Raw genomic sequence first — 20596 nt, 5'->3', positions numbered from 1 at the left:
CTTTCTCCTCCTTGGCTTTAAGAAATATTAATATATTTTAGCACTTTAATCAAAGGTAGACAAGGTGAGGGAAAAGATGTAAAATTATTTATTAAATTTATTTATGATTTGCAGTTCTGGTTCAAGACATCACTAGCAAAAAGAAACAAAGGTTAAACTTAGAGCTGGTTGGTTTCTCTCTTCCAATTATTCACAATATCTCTATATGCCATCAACATGAATAACTGGAAGTTGTTTTATTTCCTAAAGCCACAATTTTATCTGTCATTGACAAGTCTAACAGTCTACTTTAGCTTACAGTCATTATTTCCCAAGAGGCTAAAAAAGAGATGAAAAGAGAGATGGAAAAGAGGGCAATGCAGTGAAATTCTCTTCTTTTGACATGGTATTAGAACACCTCATTGAGCAACCACAGCTATAATTAACTGGCCTTGTTTGAGTACTGAGAGAGGGGCACACATTCCCTATCTCGGTAAATGATACAACCATCGTAAAGTCACCCAGGCCAAAAAAGCTCAGGAGTCGTCCTCATCTCCTAGTTCACAAAGCAACTGAAAACCATCAGACTGGGTATCTTTCTCAACATTCCACCCACGAGATCTAGAAAGTTTCCAACATCCAAAACCATCCATCAATTCCTCTTTTCTTCCGGTTACAATCGAGGGACCTTGGTCTCTTCTTGTCCTCTCTCATACCTTCAATAGCTCCCTTTTTGTGTCTCCTTCCATCAGAATTTAAACTTGCACAAGTTCAAACCATCTAAAACAAACTGCACACACATACCCTTCCTGGGACAAATCCCTTCTACCTCGAGAATCCTGTTAACCTCCAGACATCCTTGCCAAACTCACCAGCTGTTTCAAGTTACTCAATTCCCAGGCTTAATCTAATCCAGTTTCTGCTTTATCACTTCTGCTCCCTTCAAAGTCACCAGATGGACTCCGCATCAATTATCCCAGGGAGTATCTGCCCTCATCAGGCAGCACCTAACAGTTCTGACTGTTCCTGCCTTCTTGTAATACTCTCTCTCCCCGGGTTTTGTGACCCCACTCTCGGTTTCTTGCCTCACTTTCTGGATAAACTAGCTTAACAACTCAAGGCAGCTCCTCCACCCTGACAATTACCAGCCTCTAAAATGATGTGTATTCATCAAGGCTCCAACCCACTAATTCTTCCCTTCTTACTCTATAGACTCTTCCTAAGTGACTTCCTGTCCTTCCTTCTATATATCGGTAACTCCAAAATCTGTAACTCCACCCCATTAACCTTTACATGAACTCCAGATCTATAAATACAACTTCCTCCTAGCACTTTGTCCTTAGGTATTTATAAGCAACTCATGTTCAACACATCTAAAATCAAACTCCTTATTTCCCAAGCTCCCTCTCAAACCTGCTCTTTTCCCATTATTCCCTATTGAAGCTGATTTATTCACATAACACATACATACATAAATACATACACAAATATACATACACGTGTGTGTCTATGTCTATAAATACATAGATATATAAATATGAGAGCCTACTTTGCCCCACACAAGGTGCCATTGCCGGTACATGTTCTGTCAGGGTTTATAATCTAGTGCACTCACAATCTCCCAGGCACGTTCTTAACTGTTCACACTTCTGACCTCCCTTCTTCCTGATCTCTCTTTAATTAGGTAAGAATTATATGGAGATATATATATTTTTTTCTAACAAAATATTTTCTAACAAAATGATTTTTTCTAATAAAAGTTTCTCATAAAATGCCGAAATTTTAAATTCTGATAACTTACAACGTTTATCCAGGATCCTGGTACATTTGTTGACTTAATTCTTGAGAATGACTTGGTGTCGGTAAGTTAAACTTAATTCTTGTTTTATTTTTTTAAAAGATTTTATTTATTTATGACAGAGAGAAAGAGGGAGAGAGAGAGAGCACAAGCAGGGGGAGCAGCAAGCAGAGGGAGAGGGAGAAGCACGCTCCCCACTGAGCAGAGAGCCGGATGCAGGACTCGATCCGAGGATCTGGGCTTAACTGACTGAGCCACCCAGGTGCCCCTTAATTCTTGTTCCAAAAAGGAAAGTCTCTTAAGGTTGTTAAGTTATAAACTGACCTCACCTTGATTTCAAAATGGATTTGTGAAAATTTATAATAAAAGAAAATCTTGTTTAGAATGGAGTCAAGAGGCCAGAAGCGGGAGCTCTCAAGCACAACCACTAGTTAGTTAATTGCAGACCCAACAGGAAGGGAATCTTGCAAGTCCATACTACAAATACTTCTTTACCACTCAGGCAGGAGGAAGAAAGGTTTTCTCCTTCCCAGCAACTGCCCAGCCAGTGAGAAACCGTCACAACTCAGCCAATGAAAAGCCACTATAATTTGCCAGTTTCACTCCACAAGACTTTTTGTTTAAAAAAGCCCCCCACAAGTTCCCAAAGACTACTCTTTTTCTTTTGTTCTCCAGACTTGCCTGGGCTTTCATTTTAGTGTGCTTGTCCCTAATTGCAGTTCTCCGTTCCCAAATAAACCCACTGTTGCTGGTGAAATTTACCTTAGAGGTACGAGATTATCCTCCTCAACATCACATAGGCACTGGAAGGCTGTTAAAGTGCTTGAAACAGTGCCTGATACAGTGAGTTCTATACACACTCTCATCATTGTATTCTTGTTATGGTCAGAATAGCATTGATTTGGAGAACACAGCAAAAGCAAGGAAAAGCAGGATGTAAGCATGTGATAAATAGTCGTTTTCAAATGGTACATTTTGTATGGCAGCTGTTCAAACAGATTTAAGGAAAATAACCTGGTTATATATTTGTCCCTGTAGGTCTCTGACACATTCCCTGTGCTTCACTTTAGTAAAAATGCTTGCAACATGACTTGTAAATAACACATGTAGATAAAATTTTTGAAATTATCAAAAACACGATTAAAGCAGCTCTGACCATTATTTTGCAACTCCATCAGTTTTCAACTATTCTATGAACTCAGAGTGTATCTGAGTTCACCTACTGATTGATGGCTGTAGTCCAGTGAAAAGGTCAAGATGTTACAAAATAACAACACATTTTGTCTTCTGGCTTCCCTATTTTGCATTCATGAGTGAGTGCACTGCATGCAATAAGCATTAAATAAAAAGTCATCAAATTGATTAGAATAATTCCAACCCCTGTTTGCTACGTTTTAATCCACGTTTGCAACATTTTAATTAAAACCAATGTATCACTGATCAAATCCTTCTTAGCCTGAAAATGGTAAAAACAAAACAAAAAAACACTTTGGCTATAGTAACCTGATAATATAAATGATAAATGCAATAAATTTAACTAACAAGTTGCTGTTGGTTTGTTTAAAAACATAAATTCTGGGAGTTCAGACTCCAAATCTGTACTGCTGACCAACTTTTTTCCTGCCATTATGGTAGGAGGCAACAGGCATTCCATAAATATGAATAGATGACTTGTAAAAACTGCATTTTGCTAGTACTTTAACGATATAAAACTATCTAAACATAATGCTATCTCGTTGTTACTTGTGAACATATAATGAACAGCACTCTGAAAGTACAGTGCAACCATCACCTGGTACCAAAAATCAGAATCTCAAGTATCATGAATCATTATAATCCCAGAAATAAACAAGTAAAAACACAGAATACTAATTATGCCTGTAAATTAAAAGACACGCTCTGACATAAATATCTAATCTGCAATATGCTTGCTGTCTAAAGCTGTTGATATCCTCCCATGAAACTGAAGAAAAAGACAGGTTCAGACAACTGTTGAGTCATTATTCATGTCACCAAAAAAAATAACCAAAGGGAAAGCTAATTTAGCTATATTTTTATATAACAGATGTTTTTGCACATTATCTTGTACTCTTGTAGAGCTAAACATACTATATCACTATAATCAAGGAATGATAAAAAACAGTTTGTTCAAGAGGCTATACCTAAATGTTGTGGTATGACCCTTAGCTGCTCCTTCGTAGGCTCTCTTTCTGGATCATCCCCCTCTTCTTGATCTCTAATTATTGGAGTCCCAGGGGCTCATCTTCAAGTCTGTTTTCTGTCTGTACTCTTTGTCTAGGTGAATCCATCCAGTTCCCTGGCTAAATTAACATCAGTGTGCTGATGACTCTCAAATCTCTATCTCCAGTTGCAACCTCTCCCCTTAATTCGACTTGTATATATATATCCACATGTCCACTCACCAACTCCACTTTGCTGTCAAGTAGACATCTCAAGGTTACCATTTTCAATACCAAATTCTTGATCTACTACCCTAAACTTACTAACACCCTAATTCTACTGTCCTGTATTTGTTATCTGGAAAAAAAGGAACATTATCATTAATGTACTTGCTCAGGCCAAAATCTTGGGGTAACCCTTAACTCTCACACACACCTGATCCATCAACAAGCCCTCTGGCCTCTGCCTTCACAATGGCTCCAACCACTCAACACTGTTTTACTATGTCTGCCATCCCTTGCCCGGCCTCTGTAACAGCATGCTAACTGGACACTCACTTTCACTCTTGTACCCCAAAGGCTTATTCATCTGGAACCAGAGTAGTCCTTTAAACACCGAAGTCAGATCATTCCACTTCCTGACTCTCAAAATGAGCAGCTTCCCATCAGGTTTAGAATAAAATTCACATCTTTACATATTATTACCTGTTAGGCTCTATATGATAAGGCCCAGAGATCTCTGAAATAATTTCTTTCCACCCTCAAACTCATTCAAATCTCCCCACGAACAGCAGCTCGCTTGCAGACCGTGAACATGCTAAATACAGCACACTGTTAGGGTCTTCAAAATATCCTTGACCTTATACCTGGAACACTATTCAGACAGTTCCATGGTTTGCTTCTTCACCTTAGGCACATCTCTAATCAAAGATACCCTCTCTTACCACCCTATCTAAAAACAGAATACTGCTCCATCAGGCTGTCTCTCTTCACCTTTTTCTTCTTCAAGCATTTAAAATTGATGGACACGATACTATGTAACTATTTTTTTGTCTGCGTATATTCTGTTTCTACCACTAATGCACATGTTTCATGAGGGCATAAACTGTGTCCAAAAACACATGGCCATTTTCCCCAGAATCTTGTGTAGAATTTTTATTTTATATACAAACTGTATGCCCAATACCTATAACAGTGTCTGATACAAAGTAGTGTTTAATATTTGTTGAAAAAGTGAATAAATTCAAGAAATCAAGTTTTATTTTACATGACTCACAGATAATTCAGGATATTATTTATATTTATCGTATACCCACAATGAAAACATATTTATACAACTGCCAAAGTGCTTCCAAATATTTAAATGTGAATGTCCCAGAGGAATCTAAGTCTACAGAAAAGTATAATAAGTGATCACACTGGTGACAAATGTAACACTGATCACCCATACAAATATAAAAATATGCAAGCTTTATTGGTGTATTCTATTGAAGAGTGAGAGAGAGAGAGAGAGAGAGAGAGAGTGTGTGTGTGTGTGTGTGTGTGTGTGTGTGTGTGTATGTGTGTGTAGACATACATATACACACACTTTAGAGAACTTCCAACAGGCTATAAAATAGTGGCTTCTCCCTCAAAGAAGATAGTCAAATACCCTACTCCCTAGAATTATTGCAATTAAAGAGTAAAAAGCAAAAATGCACTTACCTCCCTTTTTCTACCAAGAGCAAGACATCCATTTTTTCCCCATTTTGAACCACTGTGCTGATTGCTGGAGAAAAAGGAGAAAAGCATGAATCCATCATTTAAAACAAGACACCAAATACCCATAAAGACACAATTATTAATACTACTTAGTCATGTTTGGAAATAAGGCATCATAATTTTATGTAAAAACTACTATTATCATATGCTATAAAGAATCACATCCAAAATACAAGATGAAAGAGGAAAAAAAAATCTTACTTAGCTCCTGCAGTCTTCTTAAGTGCATTCTATCTTCCTGAACTTCTTGCATTTGAAGACAAAAACGCAAACTAGACTTTTCCATAGAAAACCAGCCTTTTCTCCACTGGTCCAGGGCATGGCAGTCTTTGTAGTAGAGTTGACCAATCAAATCATAGTCAGCTTCTGTTAAGTTTTCAGCAACAAAGGGAACAAAATGCTGTTAAAACAAATACAGAAAAGTAATAAAGACAGTGCAAATAGGAAATCCCTTCCCTACCTACAGACTCAAGGGAAGGTAGAAAAACAAAAATAGTTTCTCTACCTTAAAAATTTAGAAGTAACCCAAATTTCAAAACAATTATTTAAACTTGCTATCAGTCTTAAAACTGCACAGCTATAATGCATTTTCAAAAGGCAGCGTCTTAAATCACTTTTTTTGATATAGAATTGAAATGGGAAGACATCATCTATGCTGATTTGTGGCATTTTTCAAAATGTCAACCTTCAATGTTTGTCTCCATTTGTATCTTTCACTGAATCTGTTCCTTTCCCCTTTGTGTGTAACATGAATAACATATCTACCTATGAAGAGACATACATAGAAATGACTTAAAATAGTGAAAAGATCTTAATCATCATAACATGGCTGAATTCAAAGAATGATTCCTCCAAGGTCCTACATTTTTTTTTTCCTCACCTTAAGGCTCCAGGAAGGAAACTCTTAATCTCTTTTGACTATAACCTTTGAAAACTTAATGAAGTATGGACATTTTTCCCAGAATCTTGTGTAAAATTTTTATGGATCTCTGAAGCTCAACCACAGACCTCAAGTTAAGAATATTCTCTGGACTTAGGGTAAATATGCAATATTTAAATACCTTGGCTATTGCCTCTGTCCATTTTCTTTGAGCTTGAGATGTTTCAGCTCCAAATAAAAACGCACGTTCTGAGGGTAAATAGATCTCAAAGGTAAAGATGGGCCTGTAGCACACATGAATAAAAAGATACCACTGTTTCTGTTTGGCTCTTATGGAAAACAAGGAACACAAAAATCAAGTTTTTAATTAAATTCCCTTAGAAAATTGGATAATGCTTTGAAATCTATCATATTTTCTCAACAATTTATATTTTAATTCATTTGAATAAATGGAATACACTGGATCAGACAAAAGGAATATTCTTCTGATGACTTAATTACTCGACTGCATGACTGTGTTAATGCCCTGGACACTCATTAGTTGACTGATGTGGCAAAGGGCTCTCTTTGGTCTCCTCTTCCCTCTCAGATCAGGCCATCCTGACGCTCTGTTTAAAGCAAACACTGTCCAAACCATTCCGTAATCAGCCCTCTTCCTGTCTTACTTCACAAATCTTCCTCCCATTATCTCATCTTATCCCAAAATTTTATTTCCTTACTGCAGATAAAATTAGAGTAACATCCCAGGTCCTGAATTCTTCCCTGGGGCCCTCATCCATAGCTCCAACTATTTCCTGGAACGTGTGAAGTACGTTGCCACTGTTACCTAAAAAAATCTCAAAATACCCTATATCAGAGTCATCTTTCTTCTTCCTCTTTTTTTACCCCATACTGCTTGTATTTGCCTCATGTTTCAATTTAGAGGCATCACCATCTACTTTATCAACAAACTCAAAACCCTGGGGTTTAATTTTTTTTTTTAAGATTTTATTTATTTATTTGACAGAGAGAGAGAGAGACAGCAAGAGAGGGAACACAAGCAGGGGCAGAGGGAGAGGGAGAAGCAGGCCTCCCGCTGAGCAGGGAGCCCGATGTGGGGCTCGATCCCAGGACCCTGGGATCACGACCTGAGCCAAAGGCAGACGCTTACCGACTGACCCACCCAGGCGCCCCTAATTTCTTCTTAACAGCAGCTTCTCATCCAGTCAAGAGAGTATTTCTTACTAGTTCAATCATAAAATTCTCTCAACTCACTGTTTTTGTTTTTTTTCTCTTTTTAATGATCTCTTCCTCTAGGTAAACTCTCAGTAATTGTGGTCTCTTCCTCCCATCTCTCTCTCTCACCACTTCAGCCAGTTTTCTTCCTCAAATACAAATCTATGTAACTCCTCACTGCCTACATTACTGAGTCCAAACTCTATAAAGTGCTATTTAGGGAGACTCAGAGGATGGCTGCAATAGTTATTTTTAACCTTATTTCACTGTAGATGGTTTCTCCTGCATGTCTACTTGTATCAGGAACATTCTATCAAGAATGTTTTATTTCTGAATGATTACAAGGTGACATAAACTAATATTATTTTAAATTATATTTTATTTACTAAGTAAGCAATTAAATACTAAAATGCATTTATTTTAATATTCCACAGTAAGCCACATTAATTATTCATTTGGAATAAAAGCACTATTAAGATTAAAACAAAAACAATCACTAATGATCAGTTTTGTTGACTTACTAAAAAAGTCACTTTAGGATATACTAGTCATGGTATACTAATGATACTATGGTACATGTAATTTTACATAAATGGCAAAGTTTTGCAAATCTCTGTCCATTCTCATAAAATTTATACTCAAATATGATGTTTCTATAAAACTGATTTATGCAGATTTTAATATTTATAGTTTTTCATTAATTACATTGCAAAATGTAACTTTCATACCAAGTATCTTAGATGGTTTGTTTTTAAAAGTCCTCACAAAAAATTTATTAAAGCATTCTTTGAGTCAAATATATTAAATAAATAATGCTTACTCATTTAATTGCAACTTTTTTGAGACCATTAAAATGCTAAAGTGAATATTTAGGGAATTTAGCATTTCAATATGGTATAAAATACTTTTAGTTTTTTATTTTAATGCAAATAAGTCATTACTATTTTCCTTTGAATAATGCATTAAATGAATGCATAAATTTTGCTATTAGTCCACCATTTAAAATGAGTAAATTATAAAAATTTTAGGACTACATGTTCTAGAATGGAATGCTTTAAATTTAAGATTAGATGCAAATAGCTTAGCCTTTCATAGTACCTGGTGTAATATTCTAATTTTTCTACTTTTTAGCAAATTCCCTAAGGAACTTTCAGAAGCTGCAAAATGATCAGGCTTCAAGAAACTATTAAACTCTTCCACAATAAGCAAATGAAGAATTAACATAACAAAACTCTTATTATCTGGTATGATAAATATCAGGAAATATTCTTCACCTGTTACCTAACAGTGGACCTACCCGGTATTTAAATAGAAGTCTTCTTTGTGTACAGCCAGGCAGATAACTTCATTGATGTTAATGGTGCCATTAGGTGTGGTAGACTTATCATTTTCATAGTAACTCAAGAAGCCTCCTTCCAAAACACACCACTTTTTATTTGTCTCTAGGAATTTAAAACAAATAATGTATCACAATTACAGCATATTTTTAAAAAACAAACAGTTTAAATAACAGGATTCAAATTTATTAATTTCCTATTTTGTGTAAAGAATACGTTATTGCTTACATAACAATTATGTTATTGTATGGAATATACAGTTGTCACTCTGTCTGCTCTTAAAAAACGTACAATCTAGTAACAATGAAAGTACAAAAAATAACTATGACATTGATGACCAGAAACGCAGACAGGTCCATAAGAGACTGCTGCAAAACATCTCTGAAACAGCAAGGACTGATGTCTACAGAGTATTCAGAGAAAAACATGCAGTGTAAAAAGTAAGACTGTGGTTGATGTTAGGTAGGTATGCAAAAGAAGAAAGGGGCCATAACCTGCAGTGCCCCTAATGCCCTGGTTAGGGAATTTAAAATTCAAATTGTAAGGGGTCTTACACTGCAGGCCAAATCCATTTCATCACCTGTTTTTATAAATAAGTTTTATTAAAACACAGCCACATGTATTCACTTATGGATTATCTGTGGCTGTGTAGGCACTGTGTGGAGACAGAGGTATGGTGCCATTCTAGAAACAAAGTGGTTACAGGACATTCTACAGACTCCTAGTTAACTGCCCACATTTACATATAAAATGAAGCCAGTGATAACCAAGCCCCAAATCCCAACACTCTCAGCAAGAGATGGAATCTTCTGACAACTGATCCCAAACATTTAAAAGAAAGCTTCCAACATAAAAGACAGAGACCAAAACTAATAATTTTCTTAAACTATAAGTAATATCAGTCAAGGGAAGATACCATAGGCATAAAACAAGAACACAGGTTCTAAAAAGGAAAATTAAGAACACAAAAAAAAATTTTGATAATTTAAAATGGAATCATGAATTTTAAAAATTAAAAAATTAAAAAAAGATAGAGAAAGCTTAGAAAAGAAACTCTCCCAAAAGTAAGAGGGAGAAAAAAGTTAATACAATATGATGGAGCTGTAAGATTATAGAAGTAATACAGGAAGTAATATTACTTCCAAGAAAAAAGATCAGATAAAAAGAACTTATCAAAGACAAAGAATAATGTCTAAAAATGGGGGGAAAAAACAAGGAACAAATATGTTTTCCATTAAAACTGTATTGTGTATGTGCATGTACTGCTTTGGTAAAATTAAAATTAGGAAAAAATTGCTTATAAAGACCACCAATTAGTGTGTTGCATCCAGATTAGGTTAAACACACACACACATACACACACATACACACACACACACACACACACACACGAATTTGTGATCAACTCAAAAGGCTTGGTTCCCTAACTGGCAATTCTCAGCAATCTCAAAGGTCTGGAAGCAAAAGCAGGTAAAATAGAAGAGATTGGCCAAGCTGTTTCTTTTAATGGGTAAAAAGAAACAAGCAATTTTGGAGAGTAGAAAGAATGTTTCTGAAATCACAATACGGATCCAAATAAAGGTGGAAGAGGGCTGGTGAACCAGAACTGGAAATGGTCCGGGGTTGATGAACAAGACTAACTGAAAGGGTCTAAGAACTACATGTAAAAATAAGGCCTGACCACAACAACGTAACCATGGAGCATTACTTTAAAGGTATAGAATGAGCCAAATTCTGCTAATGCATCAACTATGAGAATATCAGTTTGGAAGTACAGTAATATATACAGGTTAACAGAACATCTGAATCAATGCAGCCATGAGTATCAACAATGGTCCATACACACAGAAACAGTATTGGGATGAATGGAACTTAAGCTAAAGATGACAACGGAAATGGATATGGGGGAGGAGAAGTTATTGATTGCTACAACTGAATTGAGACTTAATAGTGGAAATCAGAAACTACTTCCTAAAGGCTGTTCCCTTTTAATTTTGAAAATAAAATTTTGGGTCCTTTCTAAAAAGACACAATGCTTATTTGCTAGAGTGGAGTCTAATGGAAGACTGGGGGGCTGGGAAGAAAGCGTCATTTTGGAAACAGGTCTATTCAGGCTTGTTCTGCTCCTAATGAATTCTGGAAATTATATACAAATATAAAGCATGTATTTATCTACTTTGCTCTTCTAGTGGGTTTTACATTATTATACATTCCAAAAGTACCCATGTCACTCCTTGCATTTAGTTTTTTCCCAACTGAACCTTAGACAACAAAAACATAAATGCAAAAGAGTTCAAATGAAAGGGATGAATACCTTGTGATTTTATATAATGTCTTTGCATTGCCATTACTAATCTTTATCACTTCCTTTTAATTCTGACTTTAAAAAACTAAAACAATGAGCTTTGTGAATTGAGAAAAATCCCAAAAATCATCCCATATATTTCCTAGTGAAAGACACTAACATGAAAATTGAATTCTGAAACATGCTATTTTCTGTAAGTTTTAATGATGTAATTCAAGGTCTATAGTTTGCCAAATAACTCTCTGAATAAGTGAGGTAAAAAACTTAATTTTTTTTTAAAAAGGAAAGCTAGGAAGAAGAAACTATTTGAAATTTTCAGTCTCAAGATAAAAAATAATTATTTTTGAACTATCATCCTGCCATCCTATTTGTGGACTCTAGAAATTGTACAGACTCTCAAATTGTAAGTTATTGCCAAGAATTAAATTATACAAGCAACCTATAATGTTGCATTTAAAATATACATTAGATCTACAGATATTAAGACTAATAAATAAGGTTTATACATATAGATGTAATGAATAAAATCTGTACATCAGATAATTACTTGATCTTGATCACTGTAGCATGGTTATTTCAGGGAAAGTCCTTTTTAAGAAATACACAATGGATTACTTAAGGGTAAAAAAAGGTAGAAGTCTGCAACGTAAAGTAATTCTAAAAATATATACACACATATACCTGATCGTGTGTACATACGCACACATACACAGGAAGAAAGAGGATAAACTGAATGTAAGATATTAATATTTGGGAAGTCTGGGTAAAGGGTATACGAGAATTCTTCATACCATGCTTACAACTTTTCTATAAGTCTGAAATTATAACACAATTAAAAACAAAAAGTTAAAAGAAACTATAGGTTACCGTACTCTTTAAATTTCCCTTTATCACAGGTAGGGTGGTAAAGAAGAAAAGAAAACAAGGGGCGCCTGGGTGGCTCAGGTGGTTAAGCGACTGCCTTCGGCTCAGGTCATGATCCCAGAGTTCTGGGATCAAGCCCTGCATCGGGCTCCCTGCTCTGCCAGAAGCCTGCTACTCCCTCTCCCACTCCGCCTGCTTGTGTTCCCTCTCACACTCTGTCAATTAAATAAATAAATTCTTAAAAAAAAAAAAAAAGAAGAAGAAAACAAGATGAGGTGTTTAGCCTCAAAAACCATCAAGAGGAGAAACACTTAAAATGCCAAAATCCTGAGAACTTAGGATCACTGTATTCCGAGTAACTGCCAAATGAAAAGCTGAATCAGAAATGGCAGAGGAATGCTCACAGAGACCCAATCAATGCTTACTGAAATGTCATATACTGAACACCCAGGACCCTCAAATCCTGAGTCACAGTGTGTACTCTGCATGGTTATATGAAAATCATGAAAGGCCATAATTTTTAAATGAATATTGTAGACTTCTGAGATATAACCCAAGGAAAAGTCAAAGTACCAACCAACTGGAGTTATAAAACAACTTCAAAACAATGTACTCAGATGTAAGAGGATAATCCTCATAAAGAATAATGCAAAAAAAATGCATTTACTGAGTACCTAGATAATGACTTGCACAGTTAGGAATCCCACCCCCTGTACTCAAACATTCTGCAGTCCAATCCAAGAGGAGATGTGTCTGGAATAATAACCATGGTGGGGCAGGGGTGCCTTTAGGGGCTGGAAGCACTCATGGAAGGAAGCCATCCTCAGACTAGAATGATAAACCATTTCACAGAAAAACACAGCTTTCAAAATAGTTATTTATAACTGAAAAGACATTAAAGTAGTGAAAAGTACATTTCGAGCTATAACCACTCCATAATTCTGGGAAAAAAACACTGTGAGAAAAGTCAAGGAAAGGGGAAACTGCCAAAAATTGATTTGGCCAGAGAACCAGATTATACATGAAGTTAGCAAATAGGAGAGAAGACCACAGACCCAAAGCAGAGGCCAGGCCCCAGGAGTCTTATGTGACAGGTGTTCAGGAGTTTGTGCCTTTCTCGGCAGACAAGTGGGAGTCATTGGAAGGTCTTAAACAAAAAGTGCCAAATGCATAATGCACAAAATAAATGTAAATGCAGAATCTAATTGTGTAAATTCTAATGGGAAACAAATGACAGATCCTTTAAAAAGGTGAGTACGAACTCACTTTCGGTTAGAAATATGAGCTTGAGGGGATTTAGTCCTAAAGCATTATCATCACTATAAACCTTGATTTGCCTTTTTCTTTTCTTTTTTTTTTTTTTTAGTAGGTGGAAATGGGCCAGAAGTGGTCAGACTAGGCAGGCACAGATATCACCTTTGAGGATTTATAATAACAAAGCTGTGATAGGAAACCCTGGCATTCCTCTTCATTTGGGAAGCAATGAAGAGCTTATGTCGGATTACATCGGTCTGCTTAGCCCAATTCAGATATGCTCTCCCAACTCTGACTTTGAGAACATATACTCTGCTACAGAGGAAGTCTTACCGTTAACCAATTACCAGAAGATGTCCACCAGAAATAAAACTGGGGCCACAGAGGGTAACTCTCAGGACACAAGCTGTTTGTTTGACAAGAGCTGGTGTGTATGGCGGTTGGAGTGGCTGGAGAGGTTGTTCATTGTTTCTATTCAATCTTGATATTTAGATCAGGGAAGAAAAACATTACTGGAATTTGCTCAAACACAAGAAAGGACTCCAGTGGTGAGCTACTCGAACACTACTATGCAATGACATGGATGCTACTGCTGGGGACACTGGGTGTCAGCTACCACCTGGAGGATACGCCTAAACTCAGAGGCTAACAGGAAATCAGAAACAGCTATGACTACAGATAGACCCCTGCTGCTGCTTCTGCTTCTCATCCCCTCATCATTGTATTTACGTGCCATGCACTCTTCTACACATCTTACAAACATCAACTCACTGAATCCTCAGAAAAACCCTACTAGGTCAGTTCTACCACACATCCCTCCCTTGTACCCCGTCCACAGGCACAGAATGGTTACCTGACTTCTCCAAGATCACACACGTACTTAGAAACCAGAGCAGAGAGTAGAACCCAGGCGGCCAAGTCTGGGAACCAATCCTCTTGACTACTTAACAATACTGCCTCTCTGCGCCTGTTACACATTTGAAGCATGCATGTCCATTTTTAAAACATATTAGAGAGATTAGAGGTCATAGTTTTGTTTTTTTTTTAAAGATTTTATTTATTGGGACACCTGGGTGGCTCAATTGGTTAAGCTTCTGCCTTGGGCTCGGGTCACGATCCTGGGGTCCTGGGATCGAGTCCCGCATTGGGCTCCTTGCTCAGCGGGGAGCCTGCTTCTCCCTCTGCCTGCTAGCGGCTCCCCCTGCTTGTGCTCTCTCTCTCTGACAAATAAATTAAATCTTAAAAAAAATTTTTTTATTTATTTGACAGAGAGAGGGAGATCACGAGTGGGGGTGAGAGAGGGCAGAGGGAGAGGGAGAAGCAGGCTCCCCGCTGAACAGAGAGCCCAATGAGGGACTCAATCCCAGGACCCTGGGATCATGACCTGAGCCGAAGGCAGACGCTTAACCAACTGAGCCACCCAGGTGCCCCGAGGTCATAGCTTCTAATACACATGTGCACAGTAACTCCAAGACAGGGAAGGCAAACTATTCTTTTTTGAAACCATGAGGTTATTTCCTGATGAAGGATTTCCTAAACTGATGGTATTCAGCATTCACTGAAAACAGGAATACACACAAGGAATTCTTTTCATTTAAAATAAATGTGGTTTAGCCTCAAACATTTTTAGACTATACAAGCTAGGCATTGATAGAACAAAAGATCTTCAAAATTCCTCAATGCTAATTTATGTAAACAGACGACACAGAGTTTCTAGCAAACCATATCAACCACTTTCTTTTTAAAAACTCAAACACCGTGTCAACAAATCACGGTAAGACACCAAGGGGGAAAAAATATGGTTGAGGGGAGAAAACAGGAAACAAAACCAGGACGCTATTATTCAGCTCTATACTTAGGTTTAACACAAGCTATCAATCTTTCTTTTCATGAACACTAAATTGAGAAGAAAAAAAAAAGAAAAAGAAAAAGAAAAATACAGATCAGTCTTCATAACCTGAGGCTAGAAGAACTTCGAATCCTGAAAACCTGAACTGACAATTTGAAGCCTCTTGGAACTCTCTGAAGGACTGCATGCATTTTATTCTGACTTTCTTCTTCCTGTTTAATCATCTCGCTCCCTGGCTGTCCTGACAAGCGCGGACGGCCAGTCAGGGGCAAAGGCAACACACACACTTTCATCTCTAAATCTTTCCAAATAATTCATTTGTTTCCATAACGCTGGTGCTCAACAGCAGTAACAACACTACGGCATCTTGAGAAACAACAACAAAAAAAAACAGAACTTTGTTTCTTGGCAGTTCTACTCTTTCTTCACTTTTAAGCAGACACTTTCTGAACAAAATGTTCTGCATCAGCAATTACATAATTTTTTAATTGGAGTCTAGCTGACATACAGTGTTATATTGCTTCTAGCTGTACAACATCCCTTTCAGGTATACAACAGTGATTTGATAATTCTATACGTTGTGCAGTGTATAGTCATCATCGGCCACTACCTGTCATTATACAAGATTGTTACAATATTACTACCTTCCCTATGCTGTAGCTTGCGTCCCCACGACTTAATTACTGCACAATTGGAAGCCTGTACCTTTTAATCCCCTTCACCTACTTTGCCCATCCTCCCCAACCCCCTCCCCTTTAGCAACCACTGGTTTGTTCTATTTATGATTTTGTTTCTGGTTTTCTTTGTTTATTTGTCCATTTGTTTTGCTTTTACACCAGTAATAACTTGATAAGAGAAACGGTCACTTATTCAACAAATATATACACATGACTACTGTTGTGTTGACACTATTTTAGGCACCAAAGATTTGATAATCTTGAATAAGCCAGCAAATGCTAATGTCTCATTGAGGTTTCACGAGAGAGAGAGAGAGAGAGAGAGAGAGAGAGAGAGAGAGACCAATAAAGGAGGGATCATCTTCATGCAATAAATGCTATGATGGAAATAAGAAGAACCCCATGAAAGGAAAGAGCTACCAGTAACAGCATACCACAGTAGCACTAAACTGATGCCTGAAAAATGAGAAAAAAGCCAAACTGGGGAAGCGCCCTCCTGGCAAAATGAACAGCAATTGTACAAGTCCAGAAGAGCAGAAAAGAACATGACATGTTGCAGAAATGGAGAGGAAAACAGTGGGGGGCCAGGCCTGTGAGTGCAGGGAGAAATAATGTGAGATGAAGAGGGAAGGGACAGGAGGTTGTCTTCGGTCACCCTAAGGAACAGGGGTATATTGTCATGGGGAACTGATGAATATACTCAAACAATGAAAATACAAGATCTGATTTGCATTTTTAATGATCATTAAATCTGCCTTTGGAGAATGGTTTGGAAGGAAGGTAGGTTAGTTATTGGGAGACAAATTAAGGGGGCTGTTGCAGCCCAAGAAGGACGTGATGGTGGCTGGGCTAGGATTCTATTAGTGAAGATAGAGAGGAGCCAACTGATTCAAGATCCATTTTGAGTTTGAAATGATAGAAGTTGCTGACAAACTGGATGGAAGAAATGAAGACCATCAAAGAATACATGACCAGGAGATTATTTTCCAATGAAATCATTTCTGGTGTGCTACACAGCCAAAGTGCAAAAGCTTAATTTCATATGACTTAAAACAGGATGTTCCAAAATGAGAAAACATCCCCAATGAAATTACAAAGAATGCACCAGTTTTTAATTTTGGAAATAAAATTTAACAAAAAAAAATCCACAGTTAATTTATAAAAAATAAGGGGAAAGAATGATTTAGTTAGAAGTTTAAAACATAATTTATTCCCCAAGTGATTAAGAAAAGCAATCTATTTCAAGGAAATATTAAAACAGTTAAGTCTATAAATATTATAAGCACAATGTTTTTTATTTTTGCCAAAAATAAATGAAAGCTTATTTTTAGCCACAAAGTGCTTATGAGACACTTTAGTTTTAGAAAGAAAATCTCATATTTCAAATTCCCTATCTTTTTATAAGTGATTTGAAGGATGGGTCTAAGATCTCCTACTATTCAGAAGAAATATTTTAGAAAACTTGTAAACTTATTTACAAGTGCATTAACTGCCTAGAATTATTTTAATAATTACTATAGCCAAGTCACAGATTATTCAGGTACTCCCTCCCCATTTCTGACCAGCTTCTGACTACCTAAGGGTTAAATACTGAAGGGCAATAGATTTCGAGAAGATCTCTATAAAATTTGTCATTTTTATTAGTTTGAGTGCAGGAAGACATTTAATAACCAATTGCTGAAAGAACCAAAAACATCCAAATTCAAAATGCCACCCAGCATAACACTTTGACCAAGACCAAAGTGTTACAATAACAATCATAACACAAATCAGATGTAAAATTCTGTTCATTGCTGAGCTCCTCCATTTTTCATTATGAGAATTACAATTAATGTACATAAAGTACCTAAAGCAATGCTTTACACATAGTACCTCTTCACTAAAGGACAGCTACTATTTTCTGGAAAATCTAATAAAGTAGGGCTGATCCCAATATAATTCTACTTAGGGATATCATTTCTTTGGATATAAAGCATTTATACTGAAATAATCACTTTAAATGCACAAAGATCAGGATTAACACTCTAAAGTGAGTTTTTCATCCTATTGTTCCTTTGATAGAGTAGTACAGCTGGATTATACCACCTAGGGAATTAATACTAGGCTCCTGAGTCTCTAAACACCCACCACCAGTTGGCCTGTACAGCTTAATCTCTCTTAAAATTCTCTTTGTTCCATTAAGACAGATCTCATTATATTTTTCTGCCTATATTTCCCACATCAGTTCATATGTATTGAACATGAGACCTGCGTCTTATTCATTTTTGTAATTCCTAATGCTTAGCACACGCTTGACACAAGGAGCTAGATGCGGAGATGGATAAATACCTACCGTGACTGCTCAGATGATTCCCCAAACCTGGAATAGGTTGTTGAATTAATTCCCATCATTTTTTTGAAACCATGCTTAAGCTGTATTCTACTCACACGCATGTAGGCTTATAATCAGAACAAACCAAACTACTTCATATCCCTTAGTATGCCGATAGAATATATACTGAAAACTTGTCAGTTCTGCCTATGTGTTGACATTTATCTCTATTATCTCCCCAGTTAGGGTGTTTGTCCCTAAGGGAAGGGGCTGAGTTTCACATTTCTTTGGAATAACCCTTAAATCCTGAAACAGAGTTGGCTGGCCGTAAAGAGACATCAGTGAATTCTGCTGAGAATTCACACAGCATTCCAACCCAGTGGTAAATCCCTGCTGCAGTGCATGAAATAGTATCTGTGCCTTGAAGCATTTATAAATCCTCAAAAAATATTTCTCTATTGCCAGATCAAATCTAACATCTTAAGGGAAAAAAATGAAAAGTTAAACATAATTGTTTTGATAATGAAATAAAGTTTTATCAGATAACAAAGTCGGAAAGAAGCTGAAAAGATACCTTCAAGCAGTTTTTTCTCTGAAGAGAGTTTAGAAGCAGCAGAAGGAGACTGATACAAAAAGTCACAAAGGAACGTGGACTGAGAGGACTCTTGACTTAATCCACCTTCAGAGTGAATGTCATGTTGAGGGAAATCTGGAAAAAAATACAGAAATAATAATTTGAAATCTAAAATGTGAATACTTTCCTTTTGCTTATGAATATGTGAGTTTTTAGCTAGAAGTTACTTCAAATTCACCACAGAATAAATACACAGGTATTTATTTCACGTTGCACAGAATTTGCAAATAAGCACTTGTTATGTTTATTATTCACATATGAAAATCAGAATTAATTTTGGTGAAAATGATTAGGTAGGATTAACTGTTTTAATCTTTGTAAGATTAAAGAAATATAAAAGATTTCCTAAACAATTTCCTTGAAACGAAACAAAACATGGTTTTAAGCATCTTCTATCTTTTCAATAATCACCCTTGTCTTCCTTCTGATGGTTTTTCTTATTTGAGAAATATGCAGATTTGTACTTCAGTCCTTTTGGGGATATATCAGAAGAGACCAGGCTAATGTAGGGACAGGGACTGACCGGAGAATTTGTTATGGTAGAGAAATTCCATCTGCAGACTCTGTCCAGCCTTCTTGGCCAGCAGGTAGGGGGTGCTATGCACAGGGTCTCCAGTTGCACACATAACATCCGCTCCGCTGAACAGCAAAGCCATTGTTTCTAGAACATCTGGTTTCACGACAGCAGTGCACAGAGCCTGGTTGTTAAAAGAAAATACACCTTTTAAGGGAAGGAAATACAATTCTAGCTATTAAAATGCGTGAAAGTCTGTCAAGCCATTTGTAAGATGAAGTGTGTATTTCTCTTTTAACCTAAAAAGCTAATAATAAGTATGTCCTGAATTAAGCACCAGGCTCAAAAGGTCTGCTTTGTATGAATTTAAATTACAACCTAAGACCTCCAAGTTTTAATTCCTTGTTCCGTTGCTGTGATGTTCCAACCTTCCAGTTGCTTAGGAAGACATTTTTTATGCTTATGTACTAGGATAACGGCTGGGTGCTCAGAAAATGCAAAACATGTAAAATGTAATAAAGAAGTATCTGTTAAATGTTTTGTCATATAAATGTTGTATGTATGTATTTTTCAACCTAACATATATACATAATTTTTTAAAGTATTGTTGTGCTTTGGGAATTTGAAAGATGAGTGCAAAACAGATCCAGTATCTTTCCTTTTGCATGGGGTATGGGTGGGGAGGAGGAACGGCAAGCAGGGGGTAATAAAACACTGACTTATGTTATACATCATCGTACAAACACTAGCAACTGCCAGGACCTAACTGTGTTGTTGCTGCTTTTGTTGTTACCTTGAAGTAATAAGCTGCCTTTACATCTCTCCTCATCCTCTTTCTGCTTCCTCACTTTACTGGCTTCCCATGTGCTTCCAAACCCTGTGATTTCAGCACCCTGATTCTATCTGATTTTTTAGCCCCAGACTCACCCTTTCACCTCCTCCTTGACATGGTGCACCCAGATAGATCACTGGTTAATTTACCCACTACAATGAAACTTCAGAATAATTGCTCATTAAATATCCCAATAGGCAGCTCAG

At 36.7% G+C, this 20596-nt stretch overlaps 1 protein-coding gene across 5 annotated transcripts in view; it reads right to left on the bottom strand.

Annotated features, from left to right (window-relative positions):
• ARAP2 (ArfGAP with RhoGAP domain, ankyrin repeat and PH domain 2) overlaps positions 1–20596 on the bottom strand; it is a 181023-nt gene that overhangs the window by 81501 nt on the left and 78926 nt on the right. For all 5 annotated transcript variants that reach the window (XM_088021221.1, XM_088021224.1, XM_088021223.1 and 2 more), the window contains exons 14-19: positions 19568–19742; positions 18985–19119; positions 9111–9255; positions 6780–6882; positions 5920–6118; positions 5662–5725 (exon numbers count right to left, since the gene is read on the bottom strand). In XM_088021221.1, the coding sequence (XP_087877347.1) occupies positions 5662–5725; positions 5920–6118; positions 6780–6882; positions 9111–9255; positions 18985–19119; positions 19568–19742 (821 nt within the window). The remainder of the gene's footprint in view (positions 1–5661; positions 5726–5919; positions 6119–6779; positions 6883–9110; positions 9256–18984; positions 19120–19567; positions 19743–20596) is intronic.

This window comes from Eumetopias jubatus, unplaced genomic scaffold (assembly GCF_037043125.1).
Source record: "Eumetopias jubatus isolate StellerSeaLion01/CBP00866 unplaced genomic scaffold, mEumJub1_p1.0 scaffold_2, whole genome shotgun sequence".
Taxonomy (NCBI): Eukaryota; Metazoa; Chordata; class Mammalia; order Carnivora; family Otariidae; genus Eumetopias; species Eumetopias jubatus.
Note: the sequence above shows the minus strand (reverse complement) of the source record. Positions and strands in the feature narration are given on the sequence as shown.